We start from the raw sequence: 16,091 nt of genomic DNA, 5'->3' as shown, positions 1-16,091 counted from the left end.
TATATAATTTTAGTTCTGTTTGTTTTTTTATTTTTTATAAAAATAACTAAACTGAACCGATTAATCAAAATCGTCAAAATTTATAAACCGAACCGAACAGATTAAATTTTAAAATCGAACCGATTGAACTAAATTGACTCAATTTTGTTCGGTTTGATTTTTCAGTTCAAACCGAAATATGCTCACCCCTAAATATGATTAATAATTTTATATTAGTATAGCTAATAAAATCTCACTTCTATACGAGCTTAGTTATTGGCCCAACAAATCATGTAATCTGCCTCTGTTTGGTTCCCGAGAAAATGTGTGAAGGGATATTAGACTAAGATTAATACAATTTAAAAAATTATAGAATAAATAATATTTTACTCAATTTATTTTAGAATTTAAGATTAAAAGGTATATGTTTTTATATCTCTTGTAAATACAAAGTTATATCAGCCGTTATTAAACAAATATTTATTAACACTTGAAAATAAAATTCATTTTTATTTTTCTTGAATACTAGGTATATAGATTATTAAAATCTCCACACATCCTTTTCACTTATCAAAATTTCAAATAGAATAATAAAATGAAAATCTTAGAAAAAATTAAGAGAAAAAAAATTAAGATTATAAATTAGAAAATAATTATGGCTTTTATGATTTTTTATTATCATTTCTTAAATATTAGCATAATATTTAAGATAATATCTTTTAGTATATCTATTATTATATTTGCTATCATTTATATATTCTTTTTAATCATATATAGTCTTTTTTTTAATTGCAAATATATTATATTTTTACATATTTATAAAGGAGCATTTAAAGAAAAATAATTAATAATTATTTAAAAAATTAATTTAATTTTGATAGGTATATAATTATTTAAAATTTAATGTAAATTTTAATAGTATTTAATATAATTAATAAAAGATTTTAATATTAATAAAATTTTATAATATAATTTACAAAAATAAAATATAAAAATAAATATTAAATTTTATTATTAACATAAAATAATAAATACTCCGTATAACATGGATAATTTATAATGTAGATTTTTAACTCATTGAACCCACCAATGTCAAGATTTCTAGTTGTCAATTTTTTATTTATTAATTAATATATGTTATAACTAAAACCTTTATTTGCATTACTAATGATATATCTAAATTTTGGATTAATTTAATTCAATTATTTTAAATTAATATTTTATATGCATAAAAAAATATAAAAATGATAAAATTCAAGGGACAATAAATTAATGTGCGTGGTCTAAAATTAAAAGGATAAATTATAAATGCGAAATTTACAATTTGGTTTTTGGATTTTGGTCTACGTTACATTTTAAACTTTGGATTTTTAAGAAATTAATTTTTTAATTTTTAAATTTTATACCATATTATACTTTAATCTCTAAATTTTGAGTAATAAATTATTTAGTCCATTTAATTTTAATATATATAACAATAGTACTTATAATTTTAATGTTTTTATTAAAATAATTGAGACTAAAGTATAATATAATGTAAAATTTATAAATTAAATAATTAGTTTTAAAAAATTTAGGGACTAAAGTGCAATATAATACAACGATTGGAGACTAAATAATTAATTTTTTAAAATTTAGAGACTAAAATATAATATAAGACAAAACCCAAATATCAAATTGTAAATTTTTCATTACAAATTAATATCTAAAGTGTGTTAAAAATTAAATATCAATTTTCGTACTTTTTTTTATGAGAAATGATTTAGTTTTTAAATTTTGATTTTGTTAATACATTAATATCTGTCATTAATTTCGTTACAATTTTTTTTTTCAATTTTTAATAATTTAATCTTTAAATTAATAATTCATATATTTAATTTTTTTCATAATTCTTTAATATCTTCATTTTTTCCTATTATTATTTTTTCAGCATTTGTAATAAAATTCCTCAATGAATATATGCTTTTAATATGTAATTAAATTGTATTTTTTAAGTTAAATGATAAAAAAATTATATCAATTATCAATTTTAACAAAGCGTTTTAATTTTATCAATTTAATCATAAATTTTTCTTAATGTTTTCAATTTTAAAAATAAATTTAATTAAAAAAAGTTAAGCTCACTAATTGACAAGTTATTCAAATACTTTCATTTATATATTTTTAATTTTAGTTAATCTATTTAATTTATTAATTTATTTAATAATTTAAATATTTTTTATTAATTTTAACAAATTTTCTATGGTTAAAGAATATGTTCACAGAAAAAAATAGTTGAATAATACATTTAATATTATTATTTTAATTTTAATTTTAATTTTTTTCCTCTAATTCTATTACTCTTTTTATTCACGTTTTTCTTATCATTTTATTTCAAATTTAAGGCTTAATAAATGAAAAAAATTTAAATGTTTAAATTTAAAATATTAGTAAATAATATAATAAAAATAAATCTAATTATAATAAAATAATATTTTTATTACTTTTATTTGAGAATAATCAATAAAATGATAAAAATTAAAATAATGAACTAATATTAATAATATTGATAGATATTTAAATTATTTTTATCAATTAGATCATTTAATTAAACTAATTGTTAAAATTGAAACTAATGTGGAAATTTGATACTAAATTAATAAAATTAAAAAGTTTTACTAAAATTGAAAAAACTTATAAAGGTTTAAATTTTTTTAATTATTTAATTATTTTATTTTAATTTTGTTTTCCTCCTTATTAGTGCATTTAAAACACAGAATTTTTTATTTTTAATAAAATATTATATTTTAATAATAAATATTATTTTATCTAATTTTATATATTAAAAATTATTTATTATTGTAATAAAAAAATATTAGCTTTTTTTAAATAATAAATAATTCTAATATTTAAAATATAAAATTAATTATTAAAAAAGTATGAAATTGCCTTGATAAATTTCATGGCAAAATTTGGGCCTTATTCCATTAAGCTATTAACCAATAAAATGATCTAAGTTCTATATGGGCCGGCTCGGATTGGGCTCACAAATCTTGCAATCTGCTCAACTCAGCTACGAATCAACAAAACCCTAGTAGCGGCCCAGCTGTGATTCGATCTCAGCCGTTGATATTAGGTCACTCAAGGGTTTATATTTTGAGCTCTCCTGTGTACCTACTTCTCTTATAGCCGTCGAACTCTCTCCCTTTTCTGTCTCTCTCCCTCTCATCGCAGATCCAGACTCAACAATGGTGAGACTCAAATCCCTAGTTTTATATCTGCGCGTTTATATGTGTTTTCATTTCAGTGGTTTGTCTCTGTTTGGTTTTGGAGAAGAAGTGTGAAAGGAGATTAGAATGAAGGAAAAGGAAAAAAAAAAAAAAGAGAGAAGTTTGAGTGTTGTGGCATGGATTTATGCTTTTTTTTTTTTTTATATGTATTAACGTGAGATACATATGAAGCTTCTTGCTTTGTTTTGGTTTGCTGTATTTTGTTGGAAGGAAAGAGTTGCTTGTTCTTAGCATTCGTTGATATTGATATATAGCTTGGCCTTTTGTATCTCTTGTATATTATTATTATTCTTTTAATATTGTTGTAATGTGATTGTAGTAGTTCCTTTTTGAAATATTGATTGAAAGTGTTTTCGGGCAAATTAAGGCTTTTTAACTATTGTGATTCTGCAAATCAGTTTAATTTTTGATGTGGGTATGTTTGAGTTTTAATTATCTGTGTGGGAAATAAATTATTTTTGGTGGAAGTAGAAAATAAATACTTTATTTTTCTTAAAAATTAAACTATCATTTTGGGATGTTGAGGACATGGGAGCAAGGTAACTAAACTTGTCACTATTGTATTTTTTTTTTTTTTTGAAATAAAAAATTGCAGTTCAGTTTTGAGTATATTCTAACAGATTGATAGAGCAACTAAGCTGTAGACATGATGATAGTTCAAATATAGGGCTTTCCCAGTTTGGCTGACTTAATTATATGATGTTTATTCAATATTAATAACTGCTTGAACAATGTTTTTGTTATTGCAGGCCTTTGTCAAGGCTCAGAAAACCAAGGCTTACTTTAAGCGGTTTCAGGTCAAGTTTAAGAGAAGAAGAGGTATTGCTTTAGTATTGTGTGTTCATAAGTTTTTTTTTTTTTCTCTTCCAATGTTTCCTTATCATTTGCATTTTTTGTTTCTTGGAAACATTTGCAGAGGGGAAGACTGACTATAGAGCCAGGATTCGCCTGATAAATCAGGACAAGAACAAGTACAACACTCCAAAATATCGTTTTGTTGTGCGATTTGTATCCCTTTGATTTGTTTTTTTTGCTTTAATCTATAGAAATGCTTATTTTACCTTGTATTTTTTCTACCGGTCAAGTTGCTCTTTATTTATGTTCCTTTATTAGTCTGATAACAGCTACTGGTGTAGTGTCCTTGTGTTTACTGCTTAACTTATGGTGATTTACATGTTGATCCTTAACACTGTTTATAGTCCAATAAGGACATTGTCGCACAAATAATATCAGCTAGTATTACTGGGGATATGGTTCTTGCAGCTGCCTATTCTCATGAGCTTCCTCAATTTGGGCTTGAAGTCGGTTTGACAAACTATGCAGCAGGTACCTTATGTCGGTTATTTTTTTGTGCTATTTCCTCTTCCCATCAGTTGTATTCATCCTGTTTGTCTTACATTTTGGTTTTACTCGTGTTATATTTGATTCGGTAAAATGTACAGCTTACTGCACTGGACTTCTGTTGGCTCGTCGAACTTTGAAAAAGCTTGAAATGGATGAGGAATATGAGGGCAATGAGGAGGTACATTTTCAATTAAAACAATTCCACCACCACCCCCACCCACCCCCCCTTCCTCGGGCATTCATCTTAAAAAAAAAAAATTATGAAGTTTTGATAACTTGTTTTATCAGGCTACTGGGGAGGACTATTCAGTTGAACCAGCAGAGACTAGGAGGCCATTCCGTGCTTTACTTGATGTTGGGCTGGTTAGAACCACAACTGGAAATCGTGTTTTTGGTGCTCTCAAGGTATCCAAAAATATCGCAGTTGTTGATTCTTACTAAATTTTGTCATTGAAAGTACTTGAATATAATATATTCTAATTCCCAACTATTAACTATTTGTCCTGATAAGGGTACTTGCGAGCATGACTTCATGTTGTATATTTTATCAATCGACTTATTGTAAGAACTTGTAGCATTTCATTTAAAACTTTCTTTTCTATCATAGAGCTTAAATTTATTGCTCTGGTGTTTGATTTGTTGTTTGTAATACTTGTATGTTAGTGTATGTCTCTATGATAATGAGAGAATTTTTTTATGGTTGGTATTTTATTGTTGTGTCATTGGTTACAGGGAGCTCTAGATGGTGGTTTGGATATCCCTCACAGTGATAAGAGGTTTGCTGGCTTTTCAAAGGACAGCAAGCAGCTTGATGCTGAAGTTCACCGCAAGTATATCTATGGTGGTCATGTTGCTGCATATATGAGGGTAAACCTGGCTGAGTGAATTAAAATGCTATTTTGTCCTTTGTTTATTAGCAGGATCAACGGAAGTTCTTGCAGTTGTTGCACATTTTTATTTTTATTGACTTGCGTTGTATTCATTCTGCAGACATTGATGGAGGATGAGCCAGAGAAATACCAGCTTCATTTCAGTGAATACATCAAGAGGGGAATTGAGCCAGATGACATGCAGGAGTTGTACAAGAAGGTTCATGCTGCAATTCGTGCTGATCCAACTGCCAAGAAATCAGAAAAGCAACCACCTAAGGAACACAAGAGGTTTGTTGCTATTTGGTTAATAAACGTGGACATTTTATAGTCTCAGTTTAACTGTTAGTGTTAGATTAGATAAACATCACAATTCAACTACCATGCTATCAATTCTGACATTGGGAATTATTTTATGAGATGTGATTGGTTTTTTGCATCTGGTTCATTGCATTACTAGGATTTCTTTTTTAAAATGAAGTTTAATGTTTTCTTGTGCATCTTGTTTGGCTTGTCTACTTGTAAGGCTGGTTTGTGCTAATTGATGCAGGGTTGACAGGCTGCATTAGTTTAGCCATTCGATTCAATTTTTTCATCAATCTAGTATGTTTTATATAAATCATTTGATTGAATCTTGTTGTGCGTTCAACAGGTATAATTTGCGGAAGATGACATACGAGGAGAGGAAAGCTAAGTTGATTGAGCGATTGCAAGCACTTAACTCTGCCGCTGATGATGATGAGGATGATGAGTAGAAGTATAATATTGGTATTTGAGTATGAATATGCTAAAGTTTCCTTAGCGCACATCCTACTTTTAAGTTTTATTTGGAACCTAGTGTCTTAAAAAGTTATTTTTGTTTATTGCTTGGTGCATTGGACTACTACTTTTTAGATGACAAGATTTTGAAATGTTTAGTTTGGTATGAAATGCAATTTCAATTTTGACTTGGCATTGTAAAACATTTTCTGATTTTATTGGGTTCACCTTTTACCTTCTGTGGTTCTGATAGGTTCAGTTTATTCTTATGCCTTTAGGATACGACTGGAAGATGTGTTTCTGTAGTGGTTGACGAGTTTGTCTTTTCAAATCTATTATTATATCTTTTGGTTGAGCTGAATGGTATCATTCGGTTATCTAAACTTTAATTTCTAGCACAACCTTTTTAATCTTTACTTTAGATAACATAAAACTCATGATATTCAACAGTCAGCTTTTGTTTTTCTGCTGAGGTGATATTTCAGTTTAAGAATTATATTATCTCTTATTAATTTGACGTGGTAAAAAATCTAATTCTGTTCTCTTATTTATTTAGTCCCAATGATTTAAATTATATAGATCTGATATTCTAGTAATGTAGAATTTATTTACCTGAAATATCCATAAAAAAGAGATAATTGTCATGAAATATCCATATAAAAGATAATTGTCAAAAAAAAAAATTGTACTATTTAAATTTTGGCACTAAAAAATTATCAATTAAACTTTGAATTTTTTTTATTCTTATTGATTTTATTCAATTTATTAAGAAAATTATTATTTCGTTAACAGGAGCGGCGTATAAAAGTGACATGATATGTAACTTCTTTTATATAGCATACTTAAATAATATATTTCTACTTAAAAATATATATTTTTAGTGTTTTAATCTTATATTTTTATTTCATCCATCAGCGCTAAAGAACTATTGAAGCCTAATTTATTAAATATATATTAATATGAGAATACTTATATTGAATAGAGCATATATATATATATATATATATATATATATATATATATATATATATATATGTATATAAATTTTTTTTCGCTTTTCATTCAAAAATGTCATTTTTTATGTTGACTGTAATTAGATTTAGATCTTATGTACATGGCGTCTTACGTAGCGTTTGTGTTAGCGAGATGATGTCTTACGTAGCGTTCGTTTGTGTTAGCGAGATGATGTCTTACGTAGCGTTTGTGTTAGCGAGATAATGATTTTCTTAATGGTAAAGGTAAAATTAGCAAGAATTAAAAAATTTATGATTAAATTGATAATTTTTATAATATAAAATAAAATTAAAAAATTTGAAAAGTATAGGATTTTTTTTTTGAATTATCCTCATAAAAAATTATGTAAGTATAAATAATATAGAAATAAGTTGCAAAGATTACAAAGATTTTGTATCACAAATTGAAGTTGAAATATAGGTAATGTCAATAAAATTTACCCATTTTAATACTAGGTTTTGGTTTGGTTTAACATGATATATTTTAGAATTAGCTAATTTGGTGCCTGAAATTTGCCCCTATTTATAACTAATATTTTCATTTTTTTTCTCTAATTTAATATTTTAGAAAATAGATTACATTTTCAATACATCAACGCTTAACCATCGCTTTGCACTTCATCCAAAATGGTATATAAGCATTATAAAAATGGTATCCAAGCATTAAAATTATGAGCGCAATTTTCGGTTTATATTGAAAAATTAAACTGAATATTAATTTGATTTCTGGTTTTAGTTGTTTGGTTTAATGTTTGATTTTAGATAATTTTAGATTTTTTTATTAAATTGAAAAAACAAATTTTGGTTAATATCGGTTTGATTTAAATTTTAAATTAAAATTGCAATGTTTATAAAAAAATTCAGGGGATTAGAAAATTATAGGGTACACACGGCGCATTACATTGCACACTCATCACTCACAAAAAAATAAATTAGTTCTTAAATTTAGAAGTGTGAGCCTCACAGTTCTATGAGTGAGAATGTACATATACCGAAAGTATTCAATAATTTGCGCAGCGAATTTTTATTTTCTTGGACTTTAACTTTGATGTGTGAGCAAAGGAGAGAAGATCATTTTGTTAGGAGATTTTTTTTTTTTTAAGTATAATGGGATATAATTAGTATTCGAATTTGAGATTTCCTTATTCTGAAGACCATTTTAATATTACTAAATTAAAATTCATTAGTGAAAATTTTTTTTATCATAATCATAATCATGGATTTAAAAATTTTAAATAAATAATTCAAAACTTTAATTTTGTTAATCTTTACTATTAAACCCATGGTTTTTCGATTTAATTAATTCAATCTAAAAACTAGTGAAAACAGAATGTTAAGTTCAATCGAAATTGAATAGGGATTGAATTGATATACATTAAATAAATATTATAAAATTAATTATCTCTCCAAAAATAATAATTGTATATTTTTATAATATATTTTATTAAAAGTTATTAAAATAAAGCTAGGTAAATTTTATTTTTTTAATAATGATATTTTTATAATAAAAAGCAATTAGAATAAAATTTTTATAATAAGAAATTTTATATCAATTAAATATAAATTTTGATATATTTAAATTCTATATAATAGTAAATAGATAAAAATTTATATTAACAAAATAAAAATAAATAAATAATTTAATTTAAAGTGATTAAATAAATTATTTACACAATAATAGAAATGGCGAGTGTCGGTCAGATGGTAATAGGGATGGTAAAGGATAGGGTACCCGCGAAAATCATTATATCTGAACCCAAACCTGATTAATATTATCAAAACCTGAATTCGTCTCAAACCTGTTTAAAATTTATTTTCAACTACCCGAACCCGAACCCGATTAATATTATCAAAACCTGAACTCGTCCCAAACCTGTTTTAAAATTTATTCTCAACTACCCGAACCCGTCCCAAATTCGATTATTAGTACCAAAAAAAATCGGAATCCGTTTAATTTTATATATTTTAATTAATATTTTGTATAAAAAATTATTTTAATTAATATTTTATATTTTAAAAATTTAACAATTTCATAAAATATTTAAATTCTATTTTATATAAAATAAAATATATAAAAATTTACAAATATTATTATAAAAATATATATTTTATATATAATTAAGTATTTATGTAAACGGGTTCGGGTAACGGATACTCAATTTATAAAACCTGAATTTGATCCGAACTCGCCATAGACATTATTTTTCAAACCTGAATCCGTCCCGAACCCAATTCTATAATATCCAAATCCGTCCTATTAGGGTTCGGTCGGATCGAGTGTCTGTAAAAAGCCAACCCGTTACCATCCCTAGACGGTAAAGGCGCAAATCTTCTTGCATAGGTCATGGGTCTGGTTTCCGGTTAATTCAAGCTGATCGATTGGTCCGGTCAAGTTTTGAAAACATTGATTAAACCATAATTTATTGGCTTGTTTGTAAGGGCCTGTTTGGATGGAGTGAGAAAACGTTAAGTAATGGAAGAGTAAAAAAAGGTAAGGAGGGGAAGGATGAAGAGGGTTATAATAATAATAAAAAAAAATTATGATTTAGAAGTTAAATTAATAGAAAAATAAAGAGAGTTAATGTATATTTTTTATATTTGAAAAAAAGGCCAAAAAAAGGTAAATTTAAGGGATGTAAAATAAAAATAGTTATAACTCTCACCTTTCCCTCGTTACCCCTCTTGTAAGAAAAATTAGGTACCAGAGATGATAAGATTTATCCTTACTTACCTTTATCCTTCATTAATTTATTTATTTTTAAATAAAGATACATAATTTATTTATTCCTTCTTACCTTTATTTATCCTTAATTTACTCTCATCCAAATAGACCCTAAAGGAAAGCAACGGCTTGAAAAGCTACATGCACATTTCCATAATATAATGAGCATATTTCCATATAATGAATTGAAAGAGGTATATGCTCATCATATGCTGGCTTTGGCTACTAGCCCATTAACTTGGAGAAGCATACACAGCCACATGGTGCTACAGGTGATTGGAAGGAGCATCTAATGGGCATGAGAGAACTAGCAAAGCAGCAGAAGAAAGGGTCCACTACATGAAATCTTATCTAGAGCCAACCAATGGATTCTCTCTCTCCTTTCCATGTACAGCTCAAAACACTATCCATTTGTAATTTGAATTCCACTTCACAAATGATTGCTTAATAAAAATGTCATCCCATGTTTCTAAATTTAAACAAAATCCCAAGTGAAGTAACAGTCATGGCCCATTCCCTAATCACAACACCAGCCACAGTAAGCTCCTCTTTCTTAACCAAATCTAAGAAGAAGACAACTACCCACGTTCCATCTCTAGGGTTTCAAAGAGTATTGGCTTGCCATAAAGACTCTAAGCCAATCTCTGCTGGCAATCCCATTCATCGCAGGTCTGTGTCTTTATGCTTCTGTATACCATGGTAGTACTAGTGAAAAAGCTTTTTTGAATTAACTACTGAAACTTTTTATTAATTTGTTTTTCAAGTGCTTTTCTTTTGGGAACATTCAAGTTGATGAACTTTGGTTATGCCTCCAATTTAGGCCCATTTCATGATTTATTTATGGTGTTACATACAATGCTGTTTTTTATATTAGTTTATAAATTAGTTTGACTAGTATAAGCTTTAAAAATAAATTTACATGTTTATTTATAATATTTTTTAATATTATAAACTGAGCTTATAAGATAAAAAAAAAAAAAAATTGGTCTTCCAACTTTTCAGTTCGGTGATTATAAGTTTTAAAATAAATTTATATGTTTATTTATAATATTTTTTAAGGTTATAAGATAAAAATAAAAATAAAAATAAAAATAAAAATAAAAAATAACTTGATTCCCAACTTTTTATTTTGGTGATTATAAGCACCATTCATGACTTATGGTGCTTATAAAAATTATGTGTTTATAAGTTTAACTAAATATTTAATTATGTTATCCTCGTTTAATTTTTTAAAATTTCACATCTTTCATTTAATAATATGTTTAGTAATTTTAATAATAAATCTGTTTATAAATTATTTTTACTGAATATATTAACTATTTATAGTCACTTATAAACATTTTAATTAAACATATAATTATTTAAAATTTTACATACGCATAAATTAATTTATGAACGCTAATTTAAGTCAAGGAAATGTGTGAAACAATCCCTTTTATATATGTGTATGTGTGCGCGCGCGGGTGTGTGATTCTTATGGAATGCAAATATACAGCAAATTTGATTTTAGGCTTAATATAGTTACAAGAGTAATTGCAAAAATGGACATATTGATGATAGCTCCTTACAAGAACATGCACATAAGCCATCACGTTTACAAGGGTTCATTGATGGCACAGGACTGTAAGCCTTGGTTTGGCAGGTGGATTGCTGGCCTTGAACATTGGCCGCTGGAACGCTAATGCAGCTCGAAGGCCGCCACCTCCACCACCGGAGGAGAAAAAGGACCCTAATTTAAGTGGTGTGCAAGCAAAAGTCCTAGCTAGCAAGAAGAGGAAGGAAGCCATGAAAGAGTTTGCGGCCAAACAAAGAGAGAAAGGAAAGCCCATAAATGAACCATCTGAACAGCAATAAAGAAATTGTACTTGTTACGTCCAGCCTTAACATTCAAAAATTTTCTTGAGTGGAAGGGAAATTGCTGCACTTCAATAAAGAGTAAATGAGAGAGATTTCATCAATATGCAAATTTTCTGTTTTAAATTTTCTAGAACAAGAAACAAGGATAATAAATTCAACCAACATTTTTTTTTCATTTGGAATTGAGTGGGGCTCAAACTCAAGAGACATCGTCTTAAAAATGATTCAACTACCTGGAGGAAAAGCTCATTGGCATTTCAACAAACAAATTTAGCAAACCAAGTTGCGTTGCGCCTAATTGAAGGATCAGTTGAGCTCTGCAAAACACTGTATGTTGCAAAAATTCAAAGTAGTACTTCTGTAACATATTTAGGGGCTTCAGTTTCACCTGAGAAGCATTATGTTCTGTTCCTGTTGAGCAGGATATACATGTCCTTTACAACAATATCAACCACATTTTTGGTTACAGCCCTGAAGTACTTATTGATCATAAGGTGCATGATTCTAGAAAAGACTCAGATGAGAAACTTCTTGTCCATTTTGCTTTATCATCTCCAGCTTCTGCTATATATAACTCCAGCTAAACTCAGCCAATCCCATGTCGATAATTGATAAATGTAGCTTAAGAGGTTGAATTAGACAAGAATGATAATTTACCCAGACGAGTCTTCTATGATATCTGTCGCATCTTCTATGAGTTCTGCAATAAAAATAAGATGGTCTCAGATCAAACAAACAAGAAAACCCATTAAAATGCTCAATTCGCAAGGAGAGATTATGAAGGATAAAAACCGATGCACAATATGAGAGTGATATGTTTACATTGAAATATCAAAATATTTATTTAACAATCAAAATATAAAGATGCTAGCAGGCAACTGAGGCATTGATTATGAGTGATAGTGGGACTCCCGTGCAAAGTACCTAGCTGTCAAGCCCATTTAGAAGCAATTTTAGAAGTTGGGTACCAAATGAGCGTTAGTAGTATGCCCTAGAACATGTCATGAAATTTGCCTTAGAACATATCATGAAATTTGTATCTTGTAAAATTTTATTCCCTTTAACGGCATATATATCTTTTTCTTTTGAATTTAAATGGTTTAAATTTAATGAAAATTATCCTTTAGTAACTTATTACATGTTTCATTCTTAAAGTATTAAGAATATGAGTGACGAAATATTTTAGTACAAGTATTATAAATTATGGTTTATAGTTTTGAATACGTCAGAGGATAAGATATATCCATATAGACTGTCATATTTGTTTGTTCCCATCGATTAGTATGAGATACTAATAATATGAAATTGTGAGTCTCATGTCATATAACAAACAAAATGGGCACTTAAGTAGGCCAAATCAGTGATGTAAGATGATATGTACATGGAGTTTACTCTTGTCAATATATAATCATCTAGATCATAATAGTGTATATAATCTCTTAACTTAAGATAACATAGTTATCTTATATATAGGTGGTTTGAGTTTGATATTGATTTCATGCTTGTACTATGGGCATTTGTTGGCTCCGACTAGTTATATATGGAGATAGGTATTTAGTCAAGATGAGATCCGTTACCCTAAGTAAATAGGGATAAAATCTTATGTCCATTTAAAATTTTTTTGATAAGTCAAGTTCCTGACCAGGATAGATAGACTTAGTCAGAAAAGTTTTTCTAACTGGAAAGTGTTATTAATCAAGAATTAAAATTAAAATAAGGACATATAATTCTAAACATTAAGAGTTTGACAAACTATGACTCTAGCTAGAATTGGGATTTTGTAACAGAGAGATTTTAGTGCATGACATGTATGGTCAAGGTTCATGATTTAAAGGATTAATTCATAACTAATTGGATAATCATGGTACATTATACTACCTGTCAACCATGATTTATGAGAACTAAAAGTGAAACGGAAATTTCACTTTAAGTATGGAATAGTTTCAATAATATTAAAGAGTTAATATTATTCTCATTACCAATTAATAACGAACCTAGTAAGTCACAAACATAAGAACAATATGAGCAAAGCAAAATTAATTTGATTAATTAATTAAATAGTTTAGTTAATTAATCAAATTAATATTTTAGTTTGCAATTAAATTGCAAAGTCTCTAACATAACTTGAAACTAAATTCATTTATAAAAGTAATCAAGGAAATATTTAAATTGTTTAAATATAATCTTGATTAATTATTCATAAAGAAAGAAATTAATTTGGTTAATTTGACTTTAGTCAAAGGAGAGAGAAAGCGGTAATTTTTCATAATACTAATTAATTGAAATTTTAATTTTCTAATTATCTTAACTTGACAAGTGGCCTAATAAGAATTAGAAAACACATTTGATTATGGAATTAAATGTAGACACTTGTCAAATTGATTATAATTAGGGAAATTAAAATATTTGAAAGTAAAAGAAGAGAAAAATAATTCATCTTCATCTTCCTTTGGCCAAAACTCTCTCTCTCTCCCAAAACCAAATCTTCATCATCTTCTTTCTTTTATGCTTAATTCAAGAGATATTACAAGTTGTAACTCTTGAATTAATGGTATAAAAATAGTTTCTATACACTCCATAAAGCTAAAACATAGAAAAGCCCTAAATTTCTCCTTGTGCAAGCTTGGCTGAATTACTTAGAAGCACAAAAGGAGTTTTTGGTTCATTCAAGGAAGCTTTGGTCACCTTGTTTGTGTGGACAAACTAGAGTATCAATATTTGGTGGTCTTCTCTACCTAGATTCGGTGTTGAAATTTGATTCTGCGCCTTTAGGGTAAAATCCTTAAAATTGATCTTGTTAATTTTAGGGTTTTAGTTTCCTAATGGCAATTAGGCATGTTAGCAATTGAGTTATAATTTATTGTAACTAAAATATGTGATTTTGTAAGATTATAAATGGTTTGTATGTTACATGAAACCCTAGGCTTGAAAAATTTTAAATTGTTAATTTTACACTATTTGGCACATTTATTCTTCAACTGGTATCAGAGCCATCCTAATTAGCTATTAGGTGTCACGACCCAATTTATGGGTCAAATCGGCACTAGGACCTGGGCCGGCATAAAGCCCCCGAGGCCTGTAGTAAGCCTTTCTATTCTCAAATCTATAATCAAGGCCCAAAAACTGAGGCCCAATATGTAAATAAAATAAAACAAAAATAAAATATTTCATTTTAATTCAGGTCAACTCAATCCGGTGATTATTAGCTACTAAAGCGAGGAGAGTTTAGCTCAACCCTATTACCACCATTTACAAATTATTTATATATCATAAAATTTTTTCATTCAGTAAAAACCAAAAACTCAATTTAACACTGTCTCTAACAAAATTCATAATACTGCTAATACATGCGGAGTTCTAGATTTCAAATTTAGAAAATACTAAAGCAAATAAATAACTGATGTTTAACCTGCGAGGAAGAAAACATGTTACTTTGAAAAAGAACTACTCATGAAGTCTGTAAAAATATGGTGAACAGGAGTGAGCGTTCGACTCATAGAGTCTGATATTGATTCTATGTATAATTTCTATAACTATCTAAGTCCAGCGCATAACTAGGAATGAAATACAACATTTTCTCACAATTCAAACAAGTCACATCATAATCACATCAAAGGCAATCTAGAACACTCACACATACACATATGGGCAGCTGAACCCCCTACCCTGCTCTCTTAGTTCCAACCTCTGCAAGCGAGATCAACTCATAGCCAGACTTTTTCTTAATATCCGAATGCAAGGGCCAGCGAGATCAACTCAAAGTCGTGCCTACCCCAACTTATCCATAATAAGGATCGAGTCCCAGCGAGTCAAGCTCTAGCCGCGTCTACCATTCCTACCCATATCCATACATACACAAACTCACACACACAGCTCCAGATCATCATAAAATAACAACTACAGAAATGTCAACAAGTACAAATGCGATAAAAGGTGTGCCTAATATTTAACTACATACATATATGTATAAATGATGCATAATAATAATAATAATAATAATAATAATAATAATAATAATAATAATAATAATAATAATAATAATAATATTGAAATTATGAATAATCAATATCTACTCACAGATTAGTCGACTGGACTGCAGCTGGTCCGGCTAAAAGGAGGAGACGGCCGGCACCGACCACCTAAATATACAGACTGACCTCTATAAAAAGACTGACAAAATTAAATAATTGATTTAAACCATAAAATCAAAATAGCTCCTGAGATCTTGCCGAAATTTTGATAGATTTTCCCCTGTACCTATGACCTACCCAACCTACAA

The 16,091-nt window shown here is 27.8% G+C and overlaps 2 protein-coding genes across 2 annotated transcripts; both read left to right on the top strand.

Moving 5' to 3' along the window:
• Positions 1-3,067: 3,067 nt before the first annotated feature.
• On the top strand, positions 3,068-6,459 carry LOC110645022 (60S ribosomal protein L5). Its single transcript, XM_021798016.2, has 9 exons — positions 3,068-3,209; positions 3,998-4,067; positions 4,165-4,256; positions 4,448-4,574; positions 4,691-4,770; positions 4,881-4,997; positions 5,325-5,459; positions 5,583-5,752; positions 6,114-6,459. The coding sequence occupies exons 1-9, from the start codon at positions 3,207-3,209 to the stop codon at positions 6,214-6,216; spliced, it is 897 nt and encodes a 298-aa protein (XP_021653708.2). The 5' UTR covers positions 3,068-3,206; the 3' UTR covers positions 6,217-6,459.
• Positions 6,460-10,263: 3,804 nt separating this feature from the next.
• LOC110645018 (uncharacterized) lies at positions 10,264-11,984 on the top strand. Its single transcript, XM_021798011.2, has 2 exons — positions 10,264-10,624; positions 11,575-11,984. Exons 1-2 carry the CDS (start codon positions 10,419-10,421, stop codon positions 11,807-11,809), a joined length of 441 nt encoding a protein of 146 aa, XP_021653703.2. The 5' UTR covers positions 10,264-10,418; the 3' UTR covers positions 11,810-11,984.
• The last annotated feature ends 4,107 nt before the right edge of the window (positions 11,985-16,091 follow it).

The sequence above is a fragment of the Hevea brasiliensis genome, chromosome 9 (genome assembly GCF_030052815.1).
Source record: "Hevea brasiliensis isolate MT/VB/25A 57/8 chromosome 9, ASM3005281v1, whole genome shotgun sequence".
Classification (NCBI taxonomy): Eukaryota; Viridiplantae; Streptophyta; class Magnoliopsida; order Malpighiales; family Euphorbiaceae; genus Hevea; species Hevea brasiliensis.
Note: the sequence above shows the minus strand (reverse complement) of the source record. Positions and strands in the feature narration are given on the sequence as shown.

Coding starts and splice junctions, on each gene's coding strand:
- LOC110645022 (XM_021798016.2), top strand. Junction 4,257..4,447: donor ATCGTTTTGTTGTGCGATTT/GTATCCCTTTGA, acceptor CACTGTTTATAG/TCCAATAAGGACATTGTCGC. Junction 5,753..6,113: donor CCACCTAAGGAACACAAGAG/GTTTGTTGCTAT, acceptor TGCGTTCAACAG/GTATAATTTGCGGAAGATGA.
- LOC110645018 (XM_021798011.2), top strand. CDS start 10,419: ATGTTTCTAAATTTAAACAAAATCCCAAGTGAAGTAACAGTCATGGCC. Junction 10,625..11,574: donor GGCAATCCCATTCATCGCAG/GTCTGTGTCTTT, acceptor TTGATGGCACAG/GACTGTAAGCCTTGGTTTGG.